This window comes from Caloenas nicobarica, chromosome 19 (genome assembly GCF_036013445.1).
Source record: "Caloenas nicobarica isolate bCalNic1 chromosome 19, bCalNic1.hap1, whole genome shotgun sequence".
Taxonomy (NCBI): Eukaryota; Metazoa; Chordata; class Aves; order Columbiformes; family Columbidae; genus Caloenas; species Caloenas nicobarica.
The window spans coordinates 1,075,111-1,098,168 of NC_088263.1; the positions used below are offsets into that span (position 1 = coordinate 1,075,111).

General features: G+C 58.2%; 1 protein-coding gene across 7 annotated transcripts in view; it reads right to left on the bottom strand.

Moving 5' to 3' along the window:
* Window positions 1-23,058, bottom strand: part of EXD3 (exonuclease 3'-5' domain containing 3) — a 291,985-nt gene that overhangs the window by 13,524 nt on the left and 255,403 nt on the right. For 5 of the 7 annotated variants that reach the window (XM_065648434.1, XM_065648435.1, XM_065648440.1 and 2 more), the window contains one exon: window positions 16,875-17,910. The exons of the other annotated variants lie outside the window; for them this stretch is intronic. In XM_065648434.1, coding sequence (XP_065504506.1) covers window positions 17,479-17,910 — 432 coding nt within the window. In that variant the 3' untranslated portion in view covers window positions 16,875-17,478. Of the gene's footprint in view, window positions 1-16,874; window positions 17,911-23,058 lie in introns of those variants that run through there. 7 annotated transcript variants of the gene reach the window in all.

Below are 23,058 nucleotides of genomic sequence, written 5' to 3' on the forward strand. Positions count from 1 at the left end.
CTGGGGACACCCCACAGCTCAGCCTGCTCTGCGCTGTCACCACTGAGCTGTGACACGGAGGTTAGAAGGGGTGATGTCATTGGCCCAGGACTGTGATGTCACGTCTCTGTGATGTCACACTGGTGTGGCTCTCTGTGCTGCTGTGGTCCCTGAGCCTGGCGAGGCGCTCGTCCCCAGCCCCAGCAGCCCAAGCCAGGCCGGCGGGCGGGCAGCTGCCCACAGCAAGGCTCTCCTGCCTGCAAGGCCGAGGAGGACAAGGCAGGTGAAACGTCCTTTCGCAATCCTGGCAGCCCGTCCGGCGGCTTGTTTTTGTTTAGGACAATCCCTGCCTCTCCCAGCCCTCCCAGGTGGGGATTTCACCAGCTGTGACGCATGCACCTCTCAGGATTCGAGGGACTGGATGCTTCAGCCTGGAGCTCCAGGGACATCTCAGCATCCCATGCCCTTTCTGGGCCTCCACCCAGGAAGCCGAGAAGCTTGAAGAAAACTCAAGTCCAACAGACAACAGGACCCAAACCTTCTGGGACTCAAAAAGGGCCCCAGGAACCAGTATGAGCTTGGCTGAAGATGGTGGCCTGAGCTCAGCTGGAGGTCCATAGGCTGGTGCCCAACACATGTAGAAGACAAGTAGTTCAGACATAAGGGGAGTCAGTTTTGGTCCTTGTTTTGACACCCCTGAAAGCTGCATCTCCCAAGGACTCCGAGAGTCACCTTGGTGACGCTGAGCTCTGCCCAGAGCAGGTGGCTCCGAAACCATCTCTGGGCTTGCAGGCCTCCTTCTGTCTGCTCTGCTGACAGGTGTCATGGGCCAACATCACTCACCAGCGCTGAGGGATCTCCTTGGCAGGTGTTTTACTGGTGAGACACAGCCCGCTGCCTGGAGAGCTTCTGGCTTGGGAAATCCTCAGTGTATCACATCAGCTGTAAAGGACACCAGTGCCTGGAGTGAACTCTTCAGGGCAATTCAGGGCAGCTCATGTCAGGACAATTCCTTGGGCGTCTTCTGCTTGCCATATCACGGGACTATTCAACAGCCACCTGGAGTGGTATCTCTTTTCCTATTCACCACCTACCCTCTTCCCTTTCTTTCTTTCTTTCCCTCTCTCCAAGATGGATATCACCTGGTGAAAGGGCCGCTCCTCCAGATGGAGGTTGCAACTCTCATTTTGGTTGTGAAACCACAGTCCTTGAGCATCCAAGAGTTTCTTTCAGGGACTTATTGAGACTAGAAACCTCCCCAGAATGGGCACGCGGGATGCTCAGGCTCAGCCAGCCATCTCCCCAGCACAAGTTGCCCACATGCAGCCCCCAAGCCCCGGTGTTATGGACAGACAGCTCTGCCTCCCATCACCCACAGCAGAAAGCACTCAGAAAGGAGATGGTGTGAAGGACAGTCAAAGAAAAATCAGGTAACAACCTGGCAAATTCCAAACACAAGTCAGGAGCTGATCATGCTCATCTGCCCACGTGTATATTTTCACATGCTTTTCCCAAGTCTCCAGCTCCTCCTTGCTGCACTCGCAGCTTTGACCTTCAGACACTCTCCTCTTCCTCCAGCAACACCCTGGGCTGGATTCCTCTCTGCCCTGCAGCGCCTTCAAGGTCCTTGCACAAAGAGCAAGAACCTCAGCAATTCCACCCAGCAGAGCTTCCCACACCCTGCGGGTGCAAAGGCCATCTGTGGGTGCAGAGCCAGGCCCAGGGACGGCTGCACCTCCCAGGGGGTTTTCAGAAAGCAGCTGGCCAGGATGTTTCCCTTCCTCTGTGTACCAAGAGCTTTTTTTGTTGACCGTCTTATCACCAGTACCAGGGAACTGTAAAGGTGCACATTGCTGCTCCTGCTCTGTTACAAATGGTCTAACGTCTGTCCTCGGGCACCAGCAAACCCACCCAAGCAGCAGATGAGATGCACGGGGTTGCTTAGGGAAATGGTTTGGGGGTAGACTTGGCAGTGTTGGGCTGATGGTTGGACTTGATGATCTTGGAGGTCCTTTCCAACCAAAGCAATGCTGCGATGCTGTGGTTCCTTCCAGAGAGCAATGGCTCTTGGTGCACACAACAGTCTTCAGCGGCCACCAACCCTGGTGAGCCCCATCTGCCAACCAGACAGCGAGAGCTGTGCCAGAAGATGAACCGTGATGGTTCACATGGCCCTGCAGCCTGGGCATCTCCCACCAAACCTGCCTGTGCCATGAGCACCAGTATTTTTATGGGCATTGAGCTTAAGTAGCACGCAGCTGGTGGAAATACGGGGCTGCCGGTGGGTTCCTGGCATCGCACAGGGGAATTTTGGTTCACAAAGAGGGAAGGGCTCTGTTTATTGAATCATTAACATCACTTCCCTCATCGCCAGCCAGGTACTCTGAGAGGTCTCTTAGGCAAGTGCTGACCCAGCCCAACCCTGCTAAGCTGGTAAGATGACATGGGATCCCATGCCAGCCTGGTACGCCGTTCCCACTGCTTTCTCTGCTCCTGCTTTGCTATTAGTCATCCGTTTCTGGAAGGTTTCTCATGCATAATAAAGTGTTTCAACACTTGCATAAGCCAGCTCTTCTCATCAGGAGTGACCCGCTGCATTTCCCAACACTTTCCCTAGGCAGTCCTTCCGACTGCCATGAAATACGGAGTTAAAACATGAAGTTTTCTATCCCCCTTGGAGGCAAAAGGTGTGGGAAATCGAACAGATAAGAATGCCTTTAATTAGTATCATTTGCATAAGCTCTGGGAAAGGCTCACCTGACAGCTAGAAGGGCCTTGCTTGTCTGGGAGCATGAACCACGGGCGCTGAAAAGGGCAGATTAGCGGAGCTGCTCTGCTGGCGAGATTGGGGAGATAACAAAAACGGGGGGTCAGCCTGGGGCAGAGAAGTGGCCGGAGCTGACAGAGCCCCGAGGCCCCGCCGGCACCCCAGCTCCTCTTGGCTCTTTTATGGAGCACCCCGGCTCCCACCGGCTCCCTGTCCGGGCAATCCCCCCCTCTCCATTTTCACTCGCCAGTTTGCAGATGCTCTTAGCAAGAGAAAAGGCTGTGATTTTTGGGCTGCAGGGGTCCATCATCTCCCCTGGAGAAGGGCTGGGATGGGCGGAGAAGCACGAGCACATCCTCAGATGAGGTGCTGAGGTGCCGGCGCGGGCCCAGCATCCAGCAGGGCCGGGACCAGGGTTTGTGATCTCAGCTTTTTGCTCCTCTCGGCGCACACGCGCTCCCTCGAGCGCCGCACAGACGGCTGCCGGTCCCTAACCACAAACCCCATCCCGCTGCCGCCTCGCCGTCACGTTGCCTTGGGTAGTCGGCGCCTAATCGTCAGTGACACCGAAAGCCCTTTTTGGTACCTCAAGGCCTTTGCAGTGATGAGAAACTCACCCGGCACTACACCTAAACCCACATGCAAAGCTGAATTTCCCAGGGGAAAAAAAAATGATGCTCAACCCCCTCTTCCACTGCACACATCCCCCCGCAAGTCCCTTTGCCTCCTCCAGCTGCCTTTCAGCCGTTTCAAGTCTCACTCATTTTTCTTCCCAGCTGGACTGTGAGCTGCAGAGATGGGGGCTGAGCCCCTCCAAAAAGCTGGAGCTGCCCCAGCACCCTTGACCCAACCTTCACTGTAGCCTCCAGCCCTGTTTATACAGCACCCGGCACAGCACGGTGCTGCTCCGGGACAGGCTCCCAGCACTTACAAGTTTAATAACAAAGCCAAACCAGTAATAACTGCCTTATAATGAGGTTACGCAGCATCCCCGAAGCCTTCATTTTAGGGTGAGCACTGTGCCAGGAGCTGCTTGGGGCTGGGGGTGAACTGTTTCTTCCCAACCTCCTCCCTGCCCGACTGAGGCTGCCTTTGCTCCTCCAGTCCTATTCCAGCCCGCTGCCACCCTGCCTGCAGAAATGTGCTTTATATGCACCTCAGGGTGAGGGTTAACCCCTTCTGGGAGTGCAAACCTGCACCGTGCAGCTCCAAGGCACACACCTCCCGCCCCGGTCTGCTCCTGAGCCGCCCCAAGGCAGCCTGCATCATGGCAGGAGAAGGGTTAACTCGCCCAGCTCCCTGCAATGCAGCTCACTGCTGCTCTTCATCAAGCTACTGAGCTGTTGATCCAGCTGGAGGTGAGAGCTCAGCCCTTGGCCAGAAGATGCTGGAAGGTGGTGAATGTGAGGGCTGGAAAAACCAACCCAACCTCAGCTCTGAAATCACCCCAGCACTGGAAACAGAGCAAGGGTCCATGTCCTGTCAGGTCATATTCGGAAGGGTCTCACCCAAAAATTAAAATGCAGGTGGAAATCTGGCTATGGAGCATCCACCAGACCTTCGGGAGCATCGCATCTTCACACCAGAAATGGGAAGGGTCACAGAGATACATTTTCTGACCGTGACAGTCAGAGCCCTGGAAACTGCAAAGGATTGAAGCTTTGCTTTCTATAGACGAGTCCAACACTCAGATCATTAACAGTCAGGCACGGCACTGCTCTTCGCTACCCAAATGCAGGCTGGCCATGCTGGAAGCCGAGTTTCTTGCCTGACCCAGGTCCCATGAAACCCCAGTGCTGCATATAAAGCCCCAGCTCCATCGCTCCACTCTCCTGGTTGAACATGCAACTGTACGGGGGGCTCTGTCCTCCACTCCCAGTGCTAGGCAAACTTTAGAAAATGATCTTTATTACATATCAAGCTAACAGCTACTCTTATTTCTGCTCCTTCTGGCTTCCCCTGGCAGCTGTCCCTCCTCTGGTTGAGGTCTTGGGACCACCTGTGTCACACACGGAGGAGTTTCTCCCTTTGCCCCGTACAGAGCCCCTGAAGCCATGACTGGCTGCCAGCTGTGCCCCCAGAGCTCACCGCTTTTCCCCAGAGCAGATTTCAGCCCTGCACGAGTGGCCAAGGCCACCCTGGGCCAGGTGGCTGTGTGCCTCCTCTCCTCCACGGCCATCTGGTCCATGAGCATCCTCACCCCCATTCCCTCCTCCTGTTCTGTCCTCCCTGGGGAATCCTGGGGGTGACAGGCCCTGGTGCCCCCGGGACGGGGCTCCGGGTGTGCGGGCAGAGGCAGAGCTGGCAACGGCAGCGGCCGGGGAAGCTGGGCTCACGTTTCAGCTTCTATTTTTATCTGGGAACCCAAGTCTGCTTGCGGTGCAATGTGGAGGCCCCCGGGGGCTGCGCTGCCTTCCCCAGCTGGAGCCAGATACCATCTGCGCTACCTGCCTCTCCCTGAGTGCCAGACCTCCTGGTAGAGGACAGCATCTTCTGAGGCACCAAGACATCCCTCTCGCACCTCTGCCCAGCCCATGGTGCAGCAGGAGCAAAGGAGCTGGGGACCAGAGCCATGTCCTCCAGGCACAGCTCTCTGCAGGTTGAGGCTGGGGTCACTTCAACACAGCAAACCCCCCGGAGATGCACAGCAGCCCCCTTCCATCCTCACCATGCCACCACTCGGCTCAGGGGCCAGATGCAGGTTGTCCTTTCTCAAGCCTGCCCTTAAATCCATGCCATGGGGTAAGGCCAGGATTCACCTCACTCTGCTCAGAAGCAGCAGCTGAAGTTCAGTGGGATGAGCTCAGTCTTGGGAAGGGAAAAGGGCCGTGCTGGGTGGCAGCATCGCAGGAAGGAGCCAGGCTGGGGGCGACGTGGTGCCACCCCGGGGTCACTCCTGCAATCCCACCCTGCAGCTCGCAGCCCACGTGGGGCTCTGCGGGAGCCACGCACCAGAGCCCTCATGTTTGACTTGCTAAGGGAAAAAAGTTGACTTAATGGACAAAATTGCAGAAAAATGGAAACTTGAGCAGCTTGAGCCTGAGCAGCTTGTGTAGCCTGCAGGTTGTCCAGGGCAGAGACCCAAGAGCACACTACCCAGCACGGGAACACTATTTTGGAGCCCAGCCCCTCATCCTGGGCAATCACAGTGAGCACTGGGTCAAAGCCGGGAGGAGACCCCCCAAACCCCCCCAATCCGGCTGGGCAGTGCCTGCTGCTTTAATTGGGGCGAGAACAGAAGCTGAAACAGAAAACGGGAATATAAGAAAAAAAAAAAAAGGCGTGAGAAAGGAAATCTGAGCAAGGCCTGGAGCAATCTAACCAATCCAGCGGAAACAATAGCCCAGGAAGAAAAACCAGTTCCTACACAGAAGGTAGAATAGGCTGGGAACGGCGGGAGGAGGGGCAGGGCAGGCTCACCCCAGCACTCCCAGCCTGCACAACAACATGGGCTTTATGAGCCTGCAGTGCCCGGGGCACGCTGCCCTTCCCAAGATGCCTGCCCGCGCTGCTGCCTGCACTGCTGCCTGCACTGCTGCCCGCGCTGCTGCCCGCACTGCTGCCCGCGCTGCTGCCCACACTGGTGCCCGCGCTGCTGCCTGCACTGCTGCCTGCACTGCTGCCCGCGCTGCTGCCCGCACTGCTGCCCGCGCTGCTGCCCGCGCTGCTGCCTGTGCTGCTGCCAGCGCTGCTGCCCGTGTTGTTGCCCGCACTGCTGCCCGCACTGCTGCCCGCGCTGCTGCCCGCGCTGCTGCCTGTGCTGCTGCCCGCGCTGCTGCCCGTGTTGTTGCCCGCACTGCTGCCCACACTGCTGCCCGCATTGCTGCCTGCACTGCTGCCCGCACTGCTGCCTGCACTGCTGCCCGCGCTGCTGCCTGCACTGCTGCCCGCACTGCTCCCTGTGCTGCTGCCTGTGCTGCTGCCTGCACTGCTGCCTGTGCTGCTGCCTGCACTGCTGCCCGCACTGCTGCCTGCACTGCTGCCTGCACTGCTGCCCGTGCTGGTGCCCGCGCTGCTGCCTGTGCTGCTGCCCACGCTGCTGCCTGCACTGCTGCCCGCGCTGGTGCCCGTGCTGCTGCCCACACTGGTGCCCGTGCTGCTGCCCACACTGCTGCCTGTGCTGCTGCCCACGCTGCTGTCTGTGCTGCTGCCCACTGTGGTTGGTGCCCAGGCTGCCTCCAACACAGTGGGTTTGGGGGAAACCCCTTAATCTTGGGTGTGCATCCCTCAGCCAGGCTGGGCTGTAACCCCCAGGGATGGACGGAGCAAGGCCCAGCAGCTTTCCTGCAGGCTGGGTCTGGCAGGGCTCAACCCTAAGCCTGGCTCACACCCAGGCTGAGCTGGGTTGGGTTTACAACCCAAACTGGGCTAAGCACTCAGGTTTAACTCGATCAGGCTCAGCACACAGGCTGGGCTCAGCATTCAAACTGGGATTAGCACCCAGTCTGAAATTAGATTTGACGATGGGATTAGCCCCTATCCTGAGATTAGATCCCCAGGCGGTGCTCACCTCCAGGCTGGGCTCACTTCCAGGCTGGGCTCAACCCCCAGGCTGGGCTCAAAGGGCAGCAGAGCTGTGCCCGCAGCTGGGCTCCCTGGGGCCACGGGCACTGGGATGTGGGTCCATGGATGGTGCCCATCAGGGACACGGAGCTTCTGCCAGCTTGGCCGTGGGGGTGAGGGAGGGAACGTTGGACTTTACAGAGGTAACAAACCGTTTGCAGCACTCACTCATAAGCCAGCACGGGCCTGACCAGCCACCCCACTGCAAATGTAGCCCCCTGGGGAAATGGCCACAGATGCACCTTGTCACCTCCCCATCTCCCACCCTGGCAGGCAAATCCTCAGGATGTGGGATGGGTTGGTTGAAGGGGGAGAAAGCCCCTGTAGATCAGCCGGCTCCACATGGTGCAGTGGCTGGTCCTCTTCCCTGGACACCCCCACAGGTGCTGGATCGGTTCCTCGACTGCCCCTTGGTGGTTGGGACACACCGGGGGGTTGTGCTTCCTGCAGCTGGGACAGCCGGGCACTTCCATTTTGAAGCAGAAGCTTAAACTCTGCTAAAATCAAAACCACTGTCATGCTCCACACCATGAGTTGCAGGGCCCTTCCAGCACCTGAGGATTTGAATTCCCTCCAGCCCCGGCTCTGCAAACAAGTCCCACTGTCCCCAGATCTGCTCCCCGCGGTCCCCTGGGGACATGTCACAGCCTCAGCGGCTGAGCTGGATCCAACCCCCGGCCCTGCGCCACGGAGCACAGCTCGGGGAGCAGACAGGGCTCCCCGCCAGCCCGCGCTCTGCCCAGCACAACGCAGACAGTTCTCAGCACCCTCCAAATCCCCCCTGCCCAGCCCAGCTTGGCCAGGGGTGAGCAGGCAGCACTCTCTGCCTGCGCCAGGACTTGGCCTCGCTTGGCGTGCACAGGAGGAGCCAAAGGAGGGAGGGTAAAGCTGTTCCCAGCACATTTTTCTGCTTTGACACACTTGCGAGCCCTCGGCATGCCGCAGCTGGGTTCCCAGCACCCCTACCAGCTCTGCCAGCGGCACACGGGGCCCCGCGTTCCCCAAGTACCTGGTGGGGAGCAGCTCAGGATGACTGCACAGGGCAGGCAGAGGTTTTTGGGCTCAAGTCACGGGCAGGGGTGTCTCACCAGCCCTGACGCGCGGAGCAGTAAAAGCTGCCCTGGGGTCCCACGTGCACTGATCTTGGCGCTTGACGAGGTCTTGTAATGGGTTCAGGCTTCCAGCGCTGCTGGTTGGGAGCCTGTAAAAAATCTGCTGCAGTGTAACTGCCCTGGCTGTGCATTGAGACAAGCCCCAGACCCCTGACATCCAAAGCCAGCCTTTAGTTTAATAAAGAAAGAAAAGCTCCTGAGGCAGAGATACCACTTTCACAACAGCAGGGGCCCCTCGGGCAGCTCGCCAGCAGCCTGATGGAGGGATACACTTCACATCTTGGGTTGCATGTTATTGTCCACCAAGCCCAGGGGAAACCAAACCAGGCCTGGTGCTCAGTGCCCGTTGCTTGGTGGCGGAGCTGGGGATCCCTCCCCAGAACGGCTCCTTCCCCAGCAGGGCAGGACGATGGGTGGTAGAACCCCCGGCACAGCTGACCCACCAGGATCAGCTCCTCCTCCTCCTTACTCTGAGATGAGGATGCTAAAGGAGAGCGGCATCCTCGGCACTGCAGGAGCGACCCAGGAGGGTCCGGGTGTTTGCTGGCTCAGCACCGTGGTGCTGCACTCCTGCCTGTGCTCGCAGGGTCCCTGCGGACCAGCTGCTGCTCTTGCCTGGGCGGCACCAGCCCCCTGACAGAACCTGCGTCATCTGCTCCCACCGCTTCCCACCTGCTCACCCCACTCCCACCATGTCCACAGCAGTCACCTCCAGTCTGGTCACCTGCCTCTGACCAGCCCCACTCCCATCACTCCCAGTCTGGTCACCCCACCCGAACCACTTCCACACATATTTAAAACCTGGCTCTTCCTCGCTCTCTTATTTCCCTCCTGCTCTGCCGTTCCACCTCGGGAAGCATTTCTGCCCAGATGCTCTCCAGTTCTTTCACTTCTTGCTCACGTGCTTGCTCTGGGCTCCCTCGCCCTGCCAATACCCACCTGCATCCCAACACCAAGACCATTTCACTTTGTTACCTTCTTAGAGCTCATCACCAGCCACCCCACAGAGAAACCACTTCTCCCTTCAGCCCCTTTCTGAGTCCCACTGCCAGCAGCCTGCTCCTCTTGGTCTTAGCAAAACCCATTCAGTACTTTTGACCCATTCTCTTTTTCCTCCAACCAAAGGGTTTGCAACATTAATTTTACTTCTGGGGAGGAGCTGGGCAGGCAGCAGCCTTCCAGCGGCCCAGTAAGAGCAAACCCCAACCTGTGCCCTGTGCTTGCACTCAGCCCTATGTCAAAAAGCCATGATGAGCAGAGACAGCCCTTAAGCAAAGCCATTTCTGTCAAACCCCGTGGCAGTGATGAGAAAAGGCGCCGAGCTCTGGCAGCACCTTGGCAGAGACCCCCTCAACCCAGTGGTCCTCCATCTCAAGCACAAGATGGTCTGAAACTCCAACTGCAGCAGCCCACAGCTGCACCCCCATGGGGCTCGGGCAGCACGAAACACACCCACCTGCGGGTGGAAAATGGTTGAAAGCGGATTTGACATTTTGCAGAACAGAAGGGGAAGGAGCGATGGTGGGGAAATAACCTCCTGCAGGGCTCCCGCTGACAGAGGAGGTTTCCATCTGCCTCAGCACTGTGTGATGTTTGACAGGTCACACCCAGACGTGTTTGGCACAAGACTGTGCACCCAGGACCCCAAGCCCCTGCAAGGGTGATGCTGTTCCTGGCAGCTGCTCCTGCAGGCACCAGCCTGCCCGTCCACGCTGTGGGTTGAGGGACAGACAGTGTCCCCAGAGCACGGGCCACTGATTAATCCTGGTGTCTCTGGGCAACCTATGGCAGCAAGAGCCTGGCAAGAGCCTCACACAGAGCCTGGCACGAGCTCAGATCTAACCTGACTCCTCGTCCCTGCTGTGAGCTGAGACCTGTCCTCGTCCTCCCAGGGAGCATCAAAATCCCACACTCTTGCCTGCATTAGCTCAGACATGGGCCAAGGCTCTTGGGGAGAAAGTCATTCTGGGTGCAGACCCTGCCCATCACACAGGACCACCAGGGCTGGGGAAGCTTCCTGACCAATGGGGCAGCAGTGGTGGGGAACACGGTGCTGCTAGTCATACGACTCTGCCAGGATGTCACCGTGGAAATAGCATGTCCTGCCAGTGAATTCAGTGATGGTCCCGCTGCGCAATCCTCCCAGGCAGTCTGGGATGGTCCCCGCTGTAGATCATGCCTGTCACCATGCCTGAAGGAGGAGCAAGAGGTCCCCACAGCTCCTCCGTAGCATCACCTCCAGCCTCTGAGCAAAGGCATCAGCCTCTGCCTGCACTGCCTGCATGGAGGGGAATACAGGCAATAGGGAGCAATTTTAACACCCAGAACCATGTTTTCAATCCATTCTGTCAGCATTCTTCTCTCTAGGCAACTCCTGGCAGAGCTGGGACCAAGGTTGGTCACCTCTGGCACCAAAGGTGGACTGGGATGGCTGTGGGACATTCTGTGAATCAAGGCGGACGGGCTATGTGCTGCCCCAGGGGCCCCAAGCTTACCGAGAAACCTTTGGTAGAACAAGGGTGGAAAAAGCAGGGATTTTGGTGAGGACCAGGCTGGTGCCGAGCACCTTTGGAAGGGTCTCACCACCCGATGCAATGGTTGGCCTCAGGGTACAGCTCATCCACGGGAGCAGAGCGTGAAGCTGCACAGCTGGGCTCTGCCAGCACTTCCAGCCCAGAGCTCACAGAGAACACCATCTCCTTTGGGAACAACCATGTGCATCTCATCTCAAGGGAAAGCACTAGCTCTTGCAGGACTTCTCCAAAAGGATTCCCCAAAAACAGTCTCAGAAAGAAGCCATGCAAGCTGCTAACCAGGACCTACAAGATGAAAGCCCCCGGGAGCAGTGCGGGGGAAGAGCTGCTGCTGCCAGAGCAAAAAGAAACCCCAGGAGACCTTGCGCACCAATTCCTCGCATTCCCAGCCTGACACCTCCCAGACGTGCTAATGTGACCCCAGTGTGTTGGTGACATGTGAGGTCACCACAGTGCGACAGGAGTGATCCTGGGGCACCCCAGCACCTCCATGTCTTCTCACTGCAGTGGGGGCCTGGGGAGCTATCTAGAGCACCGCATGCTTGTGTCAAACAAAAAAAAAGGGTAAAAAGGGGTAATAATACACACATAAATATGTGGCATATTTTTAGGCTTTTGCTGGACCCAAAGGATTTGCTCTCTACTGTTTCAGTGGCCAACTGGAGGAGAGAAAGCTGGGACAGACGGCAAGAGGAGCGATGCAGCCCCACCAAACCAGGCTCTGCTCTTTGGCTGATGAGCAGGACACCAGCAGGCAAGTGGCAGCAAAACTTCTAATTTCATCCCGTGGAAAAAAAATACCCACGAGTGGAAAATACTGATGGGCTTTTTGTGGAGGCGAAGTCGGGGGAGGAAGGTGCGTGCTCCATTCCTCTCATTCCTCCCCAGCTCCCTCGGGATGCGGCCGTGCTCCCCGGGGTCCACCCAGGTGCCCAGGGCTGAGGATCCTGTCCCGCAGCTTCCCTGGCTCCACCAGCTGGGCAGGGCTCAGCATCTTCCCTTCTCGTGCAGGGGAGAGGGATGGGACCGAGGTTGGAATCCCCGCTGGGGTCCAAGAAAGGAAACCTTTGATCTATGTGGGCAGCATCTTCAGAAACACTTGGGTGAGGGTCCCGCACAGGCGAACACCATGTCCCCAGGAGCTATCCTGCTGCACCCCAGTGTCCTGCCATGTGCACAGTTGTCACATTGCATCCCTTTGACCACACGCCGGAGCCTTGGCAGGGCACCTTGGGTTCACCTGAACATCGAAGCACAGCCAGTGGGATGTCCTCTCCTCCGAACACCCCGCGCTGTCCCCTCTCCTGCAACACCAACCCCCAAAACAGAGTCAAAACTGCTGTGTTGCTGTGTGCTCCCATCCCCGTGCTGTCCCGGGCACATGCGTGAGGGCACCGCGCCAACAGCTAATGGGAAAGTTCAGGGTCAGGGCGAGCCACAGGGAGAGGCACATAAAGGGCTCATTGTGCGGCAGGTCTCCCTCGGCTGTGCTCATACGGGGCTAGCAGTTCAACAACAAAATGCAGCCCAGAAATATGACAAGACACCTTTTTCCCAGGCTGCTGTTAAACTCTAATTAAACATTTCAGCACACTCAAGCGAGGGAATGTCTGCTTCTCAGGCCATCTCAGCTGGAAAACATCTCCTCCAGTGCAAACAAGCTCATGCAGGTTGACCCAGAAAGATGCCCTGTGGGTCCAGGGATGATGCGAACCCACGTACCAAGGTGGGCAACCTGCTCCTACCCACCCGCCCTCGGACCAGTGAGGGCTTCGCTTGCTGCCCCCTCTGGAGGACGGGGTTGGGCTGGAGCAGCCCAAGAAGGGGCCGTGCAGCCGGGCACAGCACAGGCAATGCCATCACCAGCGGCTGCCACCACGGAGCTGGGGAGCCCTGGTGCCACGACCCAGAGAAGCAAGAGGCAGCTCTGCCCCTGGGTCAGGCTGGTGCAAAGGAGAGCTGCGTGACAGCTGCTCCGCAACAGCCCCAAATCTGGCCTTCGGGATGCAGAAATTGCCCACTGCTGAAGAGGGACTGTGACTCTGCCGTGCCCATGTGTGCAGTGCCTTAGGCATGGTCAGTGACTCTCCAACCCACCATCCTAGAAAATATCGAACGTGGTACTTTACAGCAGGTAAAGCACAGCCCACAAGCTCTGTCTGCAGAGCTCGTAGGTCTCTGCATCTCAGAGCCTATTTCAGTAAAGCAAATTCTCACCAAATTTCATCTCATGGCCAGTCCCTGGGGCCGCTGGTTCCCGTCCCCAGGCTTGGACCACGGTTTGCTCCCTTGCTCCAGAGGTTTGGACATTTAAAAATAACCCAGTGGACAGGCGAAATGTTGGATTCTCACTCTTCAGGTGCTCTGTGATGCTGACCCGCAGGCACTGGCCATCATCACACCTCGCTGTGACATTTCTGTTTGGTCTCAAGGAACTGCTTTCCCAGCCTCCTCCATCCAACCCCCTACAGCCTCCTCCACGCTGCCTCCCCAGCAAAGCAGAAGTGCTCCCACACTTTTGTCTGACCCATCTGCTGGGGAGCAGATGACAGCCCGGCCCTGACACCCCCAGAGGGGTTTGCTGCTCACCCAGCATGCCCACGGGACCCGGCACCACTGGAGAGGACAGGGAGGCATTGCCACTGACTTCGTGTCACCGCAAACTGAGATGTATGAGCCAGAGAACACAGCCTTCAAGTGGTGCTGTCGGAGAACCCAGTGAGGTTGGAGTTGGCGTCCTGCTATTTTAAAGAATGAAGGAGAAAGAAAAGAGCACAAAAGAGCTGAGCAATGAAGCCAGGCGCTGCCGGGAGCGAGGCGGGAGCAGGGACTCGGCCACCCTGCGGGAACAGACAGGGACATGGTGGCTGGAGGACCTGGGTGCCCAGGACGGGTGCAGCAAAGCCTGGCGAGTGCCGCAGGAGGCAGCCCTCCCCACGTTATCAAACACTGACTTTGGCGATCAGCTGCAGTAATTCCTCAGCATGTTTTTTCTAGAAGGCACCGACCGTACCCCAAAATAACCCCACTAACCTCATCTCTGGTGTCTGACCCAGCCACGTGGAGGGGACTCGGCGGTGTCACTGCTTTGCACCATCACTTGTCCCACCTGAGCATGACTCAGCGGGAGCAGCAAACCAAGGACAAGCGGCTCCCACCAGGGATGTGCAAGTTGGTGGTTTCCCATGTGCAACCTCAGCATAAGAAACAGGTCACCCAGGAAAGGGTTACTACCAAAATCTGCCATTTCTAAGACTGCTAAGCAGTGAGAAGGTGTCTTGCCCCGAAAGGCTTGGAGGGAACTGACAGCCCAGGCGATGACACTTGTAATTTGGCATCCTGTGGGGGTGGAATTTGGCAAAACTGGTCTCTCTAGCTCTGAGGACATTCCAGCTCCCCGCACAGGCAGTCTGAACTGAAATCCCTCAATAAATACAGCAGCCGGGGCTTTAACCCAGCTCAGGCCCCTGCAGTTCGACAAGCAGCCGCAGCAGCGAGCTCCTCGGGGAGCTCCGAGCCTCCAGCTGCCATCGCGGCTGTGGTTCCTGTCATCGGGCAGGAGCTTGTCCCTGTGAAACCTCATCTTGGTGTCTGGGCTGTTCTCACTGGATGCTATTACCCCCGATAAAATGCCAACACTGCCCTGTATCTGGTAACTGCCTCGGGTTGGCGCGTGGCTGAGAGCCCCAGAGGGGCCACAGCCATGTGCAGGGCTGTCCCCCGGTGCCACGCACTTGCAGGCCTTGTCCCCCTCCCAAGCCACTGCAGCAGGATGGGGTGGGAGGCTGGATGTAGGAAGGAATCTTGATTTTTCTAGGAAAAGCCCCTAAATCTCTCCCACATGGCACCCAGGCTGTGCCCAGGCCTTGCGGGACATGTTGACTCCCAAATCTTGGTCCACTGAGGATGCCCCGGGCGGCACGGCAAGCCCCAGTCCTGACACAGGCACGGCGGCAAGGCAGCCAGGGAGGTGACAGCTGCGGGGACGCAGATTGAGGGCACCCGTCATGCCAGCAATGCACACACCAAAGGGGCTGGTCCCCACCTCCCCACACACCCAGCCCCGGGACTGCATCCCCCCAGGCCCCGCCACCCACAGCCTTCCTGCCGTGCCCATGGCCGGGGAGATTTTGACACTGTGAGTGGGTGATTTGGGGCCAAATACGGACTAAGGGGCTGACTGTTTCCTAGGCTGCTCGGCAGGCTGCCCCCGCCGCGAGGACACACGGGCCGATGGATGGGATCGGGGCGCGAGAGGGACGTGGGGGCAAAGGCCCTGCACTGCGCTCCTCCTCGTCCTCACTGCTCTTGGCAAGGCTGAGGAATCCGTTTGCAAAGGGAAAAGGTTCCCAGGGTGAAGGTGTTAAATACCCTTCTCCCGTGCTGCTGTCACCTCGCAGTCCCCAGGGTGTGAGAATCAGACTCTATTATCCCCTCATTAGGAACTAACATACTGTACTAACCTTTTCACATGAAAGCTACGGTTTGTTCGCCCAACAAAAGCTGACGCTTGGTTCCCAGGAGTGGAAAAACTCCCAACCCCACAAGCGCTTAGCGGGGGCTCTGGGCCCAGCTGTCCCCCCGTCCCCACGCAGCCCCTGCCCAGCCACGGATGCTCCAGGGGGGAAGGGGCTCCATGAGTGGGGGGCCAGCTGGGCACGCAGCCCTGGTGAAGCGCAGCAGTGGGAGCCCCCCCGGGGTCAGGGTCCTTCTTCCAGAGCCCAAGATGGCTGGAGTGCCCTTTGCCTGTCCCCCCGCAGGGAGAGATGGATGGGGCTGTGGGTTGGGGTGTGGAGGGGACTCCCTCCCCTGGGGTTTATGCAGCAGGGAGCCCTTCGCCATTGGGGCACGCTGCCTCAGCTGTCCCCTAGACAGGAGTCTCTGGGCTGGCAAAGCCTCTTCAGTCCCTGGTGTCGCTGCAGCTCCCCCCAGGCTCCCCCCAGGCCGTTCGCAGCGCTCAGGCTGGTTCTTCCCACACTGCTGACCGAAGCATGGCAGGGTTTGCAAGCTCTGAAACTCCCACTCCCCTTCGGGCTATCCTGAAAGGTGGGAAGAGAGGCTGGGAAAGCATCACTGGGCTGGAGCAAAACCCACCTGCGCAAGAGCCCGGAGCCCAGGGCAGCATCTGGAGCAGCCAGATGAGAAGAGCACTGAGCAGGGCGGGTGATGGGCTCCCTGGGAGCCGTGGCAGAGACGGGATGTGCATCACGGACGACCACACCTCCCTGCCTCAGACATTGGCAGACACCGCCAGAGAAGATGAACAGTTGGGGTAACATCCTTCTTGCTCAGGCTTTTAATGAAAGGAGACCCGCCTGGGGAGACAGTTTGGGCTTTCGCCCATCACAGTTGCTTGATGCTGAGATAAAGAAGGGTCTAGAGGAGAGATCTTTAAACAAAAAGAGTTTTCATGGCTTCTTCACTTTAAAAATATCTGCTCTGCCCCATTTTTGTCTGGAGACCTTAGACAGTTCAGGGGAGCGAGCCTGAGAGGTGCCCAGGGCCACTGCAGGTGCTGAATGCCTGAAGAGTCCCGGGGACACATCCCTGCCTTCCCACAGGGCTGCCAGACCCCACAATTTCCACATTCACTTGCAGCCTCCACCAGCTCCATGCTTCTAATGAGCAAAGCAGGAGGAAGGAGGGATGCGTGCCTATTTTTTTCCCTTTTTCCTCCCTTCTATTGCTCCCTGCCCTGCCTGTGGCTGTGACGGCAGCTCCTTCCCTGACCCCACAGCCCGCCTGTCCCCACGGGCTGGGGGACTTTTCCAGGTCCCCCAAGTAGCCGCTGGCCTGTTCCCAGTGCCCTGGTGTGGGGCAGGGATGGGGTCACCCTCTGCTCCCCCAGCTCCATCAGCGGGTCCTGTAGCAAAGAAGCAGGTGGTTTTCACATTGCACACACATGTTTATTAGCTCCTGGCCCAAGCCCACTAAATTGTTTTGCACCGGCCACCAGTGACAGCTTCCAGAGCTGTTTTGCTGCCACGAGATGCTGTGAAGGTGTCAGTGATGCTACATGCTGTTTTGTGAAGTAATTGAATTAAAACTGGTGAAACATTTTGGTGCTGCCTGGCTGCTCCTCTCCATGGCGTGGCCGGGTGCAGTGGCCCAGGGTGGCCTGAAACACACGCGACTGCTCTCCTGGGCTGGCTCAGCTGCTCTTTGCAGAAGGTCAGTTTTCTTCTCAGTTGCTGCAGTCAGATTTGGGTCATCAGGTTTGATATAAACATGTCAGAGGACTGGAATTCCGGGGAAAGCAGAAGCATGATAAACGCAGGCTGTCTCACGGTGCGTTTCTGGGCTGGTTTCAAAAAACCCTCGGTTCACTCCTAGTGCCTGGCAGACGCACGGGGAAGTGCGGCAGCAGGTTTAATTCATCGCCTGACGCAGGTGCCTTGGCGCTTGTGGCAGCGAGGGTGAAGCCTGCCCACCGCACCGGCACCGCTGCGGCAGCTCCTCTGCACACCCATGTCCGTGTGATGGACACGAGCATGCGGGTGAGCTCTCACCACCTGTCCATAGTTCAGAAGTGCCTCTGAGCCACAAATCCAGCCAAGGCCACAGGCGTTAAGTTTTGTGCAAGGTGAGAAGCGATCCTTATCCAGCAGCTGGGGCGGACAAGGCAGGAGGAGGGTGAGCTGGTGCAGAGGAGAGGCACAGAGCTGAGTCGGGACCCTCGTCCCCCTGGCCATGGTCCCCGGGCTTCCCAGTGCCAGTCGAATCCCATGGGTCCTGAAGAGGCTGGTGCTCTGCAGGGAGGGGCAGGCAGAACACGGCCAAACTTGCTGCAGCTGTGAGAGCAGAGCAACCAGGAGGGTTTGTCCAGTGTCTTCAGCCCCGTCCGGCTCCCCAGAGCTCCTCCCCAGCTCTGCACGTTGTGTGGGTGCAGCGTGGGCGATGCGCAGTGGTGTCCCAGCGGGCACACGGGTCCCCAGAGCGGGCAGCGGCCCTGGACCTGCCGGGAGAGCAGCAGGAGACACAAATGGAGAGATGGGTTTAGGGGATGGCTCCAGATTTGTCGCCTCTGCCGCCTGAGGTCTGCCCGAACCCAAACATTTCAAAGAGGTTCAGAACCAACCAAGCCACCCCGAGGCAATGAAAATTAACTCCAAATGCAACATCTTGAGCTGAAACAAGTGATTCCCCCCCATTTTTCAATTCAGTCCATGCAGTGATGAGCACATTGCAGTCTGGGCCATGCAGGTGCCAAGCCAGACACCTCTTTGGCTCCATCAGCATCCTCACCCAACGCTCTCTGTGGGTCCTCGAAGCCTTGCTGGTCCCCACTTGCCATGTCAGGGGGCTCAGGGACCTTCTCCTCATTGTCCTTTGCTTGTGACGATAACCGGTCAGGCTCTGGCCGCCACCAGCCTGCTGAGGGTCCTGCAGCCTGGCAGAGCACTGGGACACACAGGACCAGGGCTGGAGGAGGACATCCACTGAGCTCTGCCTGAGCAGCCCGGGGTGAGCAACTTGGTATTGATCCAGGGAGGGAGCAGCTGGGTGGGAACTTCTGTTCAGTCCCATTTCATGGGTACCTGCAAGGTTGAGGCTCCTCAAAGCAACAGCCCAGGCCCTTGCACAAGCTCTTGCATACAAAAATGATACATAGAAATGAAAAATAGGCCTACATCAGGTACCTGGGTAGAGTCTTTGGGGGTCAGCAGCTTGACATTTGGTCTTGGAGGCTCAACCTCAACGTCCAAGGCAACATGAATTCTAAGCCTCCAAGTCCCAGGCTTTCTGGGAGCTTTTCTGGAGCAGCAGCCTCTGCTCTCACCACTCTGCATGAGCTATTGGGGTCAAACCGCATCAATGCAGAAGGTTACAGGCATGTCTGAAGGAGACCACCCGCGGCAGCCCAGGAGACACCTGCTCGGCTCATGGTGACTCTGACTGCCCTCAGGGATCCTGCTCCCCTGGCTTTAGTCTTGGCCAAAGGATCGTACATGTTAATAATAAAAGGGGATCTGTCTCAGTGCTGCCTGTACCGTGCTGAATTACAGAGTCTGAGCGGGGTTGGCAGAGGAGGCACTGAAGGACCAGCCGGACACACGGCCACCCCTTGGAGAGCACCCGGGAGGTCCTGGCACAGCCAAATCCGCACCTGCACCCAAAACCTCAGGGCTGAGCTAAAGGGAACGTGGGGTGCAGCAGCAGCATGGCACCGGGCAGGGACCGCGCCAGGCCCGCACCGCCTGCCGCACCGCGATGCTGTGACAGGGGAACGCTCCTGCCTGGGGACAGGAGCCCCAGGGACTGGGGACACCAAGGTCTGTCATGCCCGTGCCACTCAGCCGAGCCGCCCAGCCCTGTCCCCCAGCCTCACCATGCACAAAACAGAGATGGAGACTTTGTCCAAGGCTATGTCACTGCTGTGTCACCACCCTGTGTTGGCACCTGACACTGGCTGACAAGGACAACCCCAAGCAGCTGGCACAGTCATGGGCAGGGCCAGGAGCTGCCTCTGTGCAGTAATGCTCCCCTTGCACCCTTCTCCTTCAGCAAACGGCCCCAGAGCCTCTCCACCTCCACAGATGCTCAGTGGGTCCCACCGTTGCTTCAGCATCTCAGCCAGGACGGGGAGGGCACGGCGGTGCTGCGGCCTGGGGCTCGACGCGGGGACCGGCCCTGCCATGGCCCTGGGAAAGCCCGGCACTGGCTGCCGCCGTCCTGCTGCGCAGCAGAGATGAGAAGAAAAACATCTCTCAGGGCTTCCCCTCACCTCCCGTCCTCGCCCTGCGCCCCAGCCCCGCTGGCTCTTTCATCTCCCAGCGGCTCTTTCATCTCCGCCCGGAGGTGCGAGTCGCTGCCCTCGCCACAGCCGGCATCGGCACTTGGCCCAACGCTGCCGGGACCAAATGGCCGGTCACCCGGCCGGCCCTGCAAGGCCCTGCTTGCTGGGAGCGGGGTGGCAAGGGAGGACCGGTCACCTCTGTCACCTCTGCAGTCACCCGCAAAGTGCTCAGGACTCCCAAAATCTGGCTGCTCCCAGGTGCCTGCAGAGAAATCAAGGCACCGGGATTCTGTCTAGTTTTCCCTGCAAATAAGATGATGCCGGGCTTGTGCCTGCTCTCATTCGCATTTATTAAAACTCAGCTCATCTTTGTTAACTCATGACGATGCAAAACCAGCCCACCGGGATGGGGAGCAGGCAGAGGGCCCAGTGCCCTGGCAGCCTCGCCGGGGATGACGAGGGGCATCCCCAGCCCTACAGCCTGAAGGAACCGTCCCAGCTGCCCTGCCTGACCTCCAGCCAGCCAGGAGGGAACCTCCCCATCATCCTGGCAAACAACCCTTCAGTTCATGGTCCAGCTACGGCCTCTTGTTGGATTCTGGTTTATTGGTGACAAGGCTTCACTATCACAACACAGGTCAAGGTGTCAGGGCATAGGCACACGGTGATACCTCTGCCGAGGGCTGGGAATCCTTATGAGCAGCAATAAGATGGCTGATGGGTATGAACTGAAAAGAACACAGTTGGGTGGTGTGGAAAGCTGGGAGAGAATGAGAGCAAGAAAGAAAAAGAGTAAAATAGAAAGACAATGAAGAAGAGAAAGGGAAAGAGGAAAGGAAAGGAAAGGAAAGGAAAGGGAAAAAAGAAAAAAGAAAAAAGAAAAAAGAAAAAAGAAAAAAAAGAAGAAGAAAGGCACTGGCATGGCCACGGCTCGGCCTGGGCTCATGCCGAGCAGTGTCACTGCAGGCGCCAGCCCTGACAGGGAGCAGTGATGGTGCCATGGGGGCCACCGGGCCTGGGGACAGACGGGCTGTGGTAGCAGCCTGACTCACCCCCCCGGGGGCTGAGTGAGCCCCAGCCATATCCCACAGACAGACAAAGGTTCCCTGGTGCTGCAGCTGCCTGTGCTGGGGCCGGCGGTGCTAGGGCGAGTGCTGGGGTGAGTGCAACGCATGTAGGCACGTGGTGTCAGGACAGGTCAGCATCGCCATGCCACGTCACTGCACCCAAAGAGATGGTAATTAACACCAAAGAGTTTTCACACCACCAAACAGCTCTTCTGAGAAGAGCCAAAGGGAGGAACCGTGGGAATGGCGATGCTGGCGGGACGGGGGCGCTCTGAGCGGACAGGGGCTGCAGACGGCCCCGGCACCCTGAGCTCCACGGCAGAGCTGCCGGGGCTCCCGGCACACGGTGCTGCTGCCGAGCAGTGTCTTGGCCCATGGGAGCCGCAAACCTGCCTGTGGTGGGGTGGGGGCGATGGGGCGAGGGGAGCCCTGGCAGGACAGCGACCATGGAGCCATTCCCCAGTCTGACCCAACCCCTGCATGAGGAGGTGTCCATGCCCGAGCAGAACACGCTGGCTTGTCCGTCCTGGCTGACATCTCCCACGCGGGGATATTTAGAAGACCTGGGGAGTTTGCCTCACACACCTTCCGAGTCCCAACACAGCTTCTCGGAAAGACAGAGTTTTCAAGCCTGCTTTCTGGCTGGTCAAATGTTGAACATCAGCTAAAAGGAAGTGATTAGCACCTGTTTTTAATTGAATAGCTTTGCACAATTGCAGCAACTGGAAGGTTAATGTCCATCCAACTTTGATCTACCCCTGCAAAACAGTCACAAAACTCAGCCCAGCAAAACCCGACAGTCCACATTAACACACACGGATGCTCCCAGCCTGCCTTCCCCCCACCAAACCCAGCCATCCCAGCTACTCTCCTTTTCTCACTTTTACTATTTATTCTTCCAACTCATCACAGACAGGCTGAATTTGGGCACTTTTTCTCTCCTGGGACACACAGTGCCAGGGTTTGCAGAGCTGGGTGAGGGGCACGTGGGCTTAGCATCCTTCTGATGGAAAGGAGAGTTCTGATCCTCAGGTGTCCCAGACAAGTGCATTAAAGACTTTGCCAGAGAAATGTGGTCCGTTGGGACAAGGGGACAATTGCCCTTGGCCCTTTCACGTCACTGGAATAAAGGAATAAAACTGGCCACTGGCAGCACCTCCACAAGCACCTTCTCCAGCGGCTCTGCCCAGTCGGGGTGGCAGAGCAACTCCGAAGGGGACCGAAGGCTCAGAGAGGCAGCAGAGGCATCACTGGGGTGCAGAGGGGTCAGGGCTGGGGGGTCCAGGTGTCTGGTGCTGTTTATTTTGCTCCAGAAATCCGGATCTTACCTATCTAAATAAACCGTCCAGGAGGACAGTGGAGTGTCAGGCCTGTTGTTGAGGGCACAGGAAACAGCTGTATTCAATTAGGCAGGGCTAAGCTGGTGACTCTGATAGCCTAGGAATAATAGTAATAATTATAAAATCCCTTGCTATTGCAGAACTACTCATTTTCTACAGAAAAATCCAACAGCAGCCCATCACATGGCAGGTCTGCAGGGCTGAGCCATGGTGGGAGAGGCCAAAGATAACGTTTGCCTGACAGCTCATCAGAGCACCCCAGGGGGACTCAGCCTGGCCTGAGTGGGGGCTTGGGGGCAGGCGGGTGGGTGCTGGGCTGAGGGAGGGCGCAGGAGATGCCTTTGCAGCAGGCTGAGCACCCAAAGGGCAGCAGGTGTAAGAAGCATCCTCACCCAGAGCACCATCCCCTTCCCGGTGCTGGGAGCTGCCCCTCCATGCCCACGGTGTGTGCCGCAGCCAGGTACGCACTGGTGTGCAGCACAAGCCTGCGACGTGCAGGACAACCTTGCAATGTGCAGCACAACCCTGCGGTGTGCAGGAGAACCCTGGGACACGCAACGCAACCCTGCAACATGCAGACCTCAGCTGAGTCTGGCTGTTCCCATCCCAGCTACCTCCAGCCCTGAGGGCCTCTATGCCTGCAGGAGAAGAGGAGGAGGAGGAGGCAGAGCACAGGGTGGGTGTCCAGAGAAGTCCAGGCAACATGTCTGGTTTTGTGCAGGGACCTGACCAAGGGTGGTGTATCTGAAAGCAGCCCATTTGCTCTGAACAGGAGAGCGTCCCTGTCTCCCTCCTCAGCCCAGTCCCCATCCCCATCCCCATCCCCATCCCCATCCTCATCACCTGCCCACGCTCCCAGGCTCACCAGGAGCACCCCAGGTTTGCCAAGTGCTGACTCAGCACCTGGGCACAAGCGAGCGGTGGCGCTGGCACGTGGCGTGGTGGGTCCTTGCCCTGGG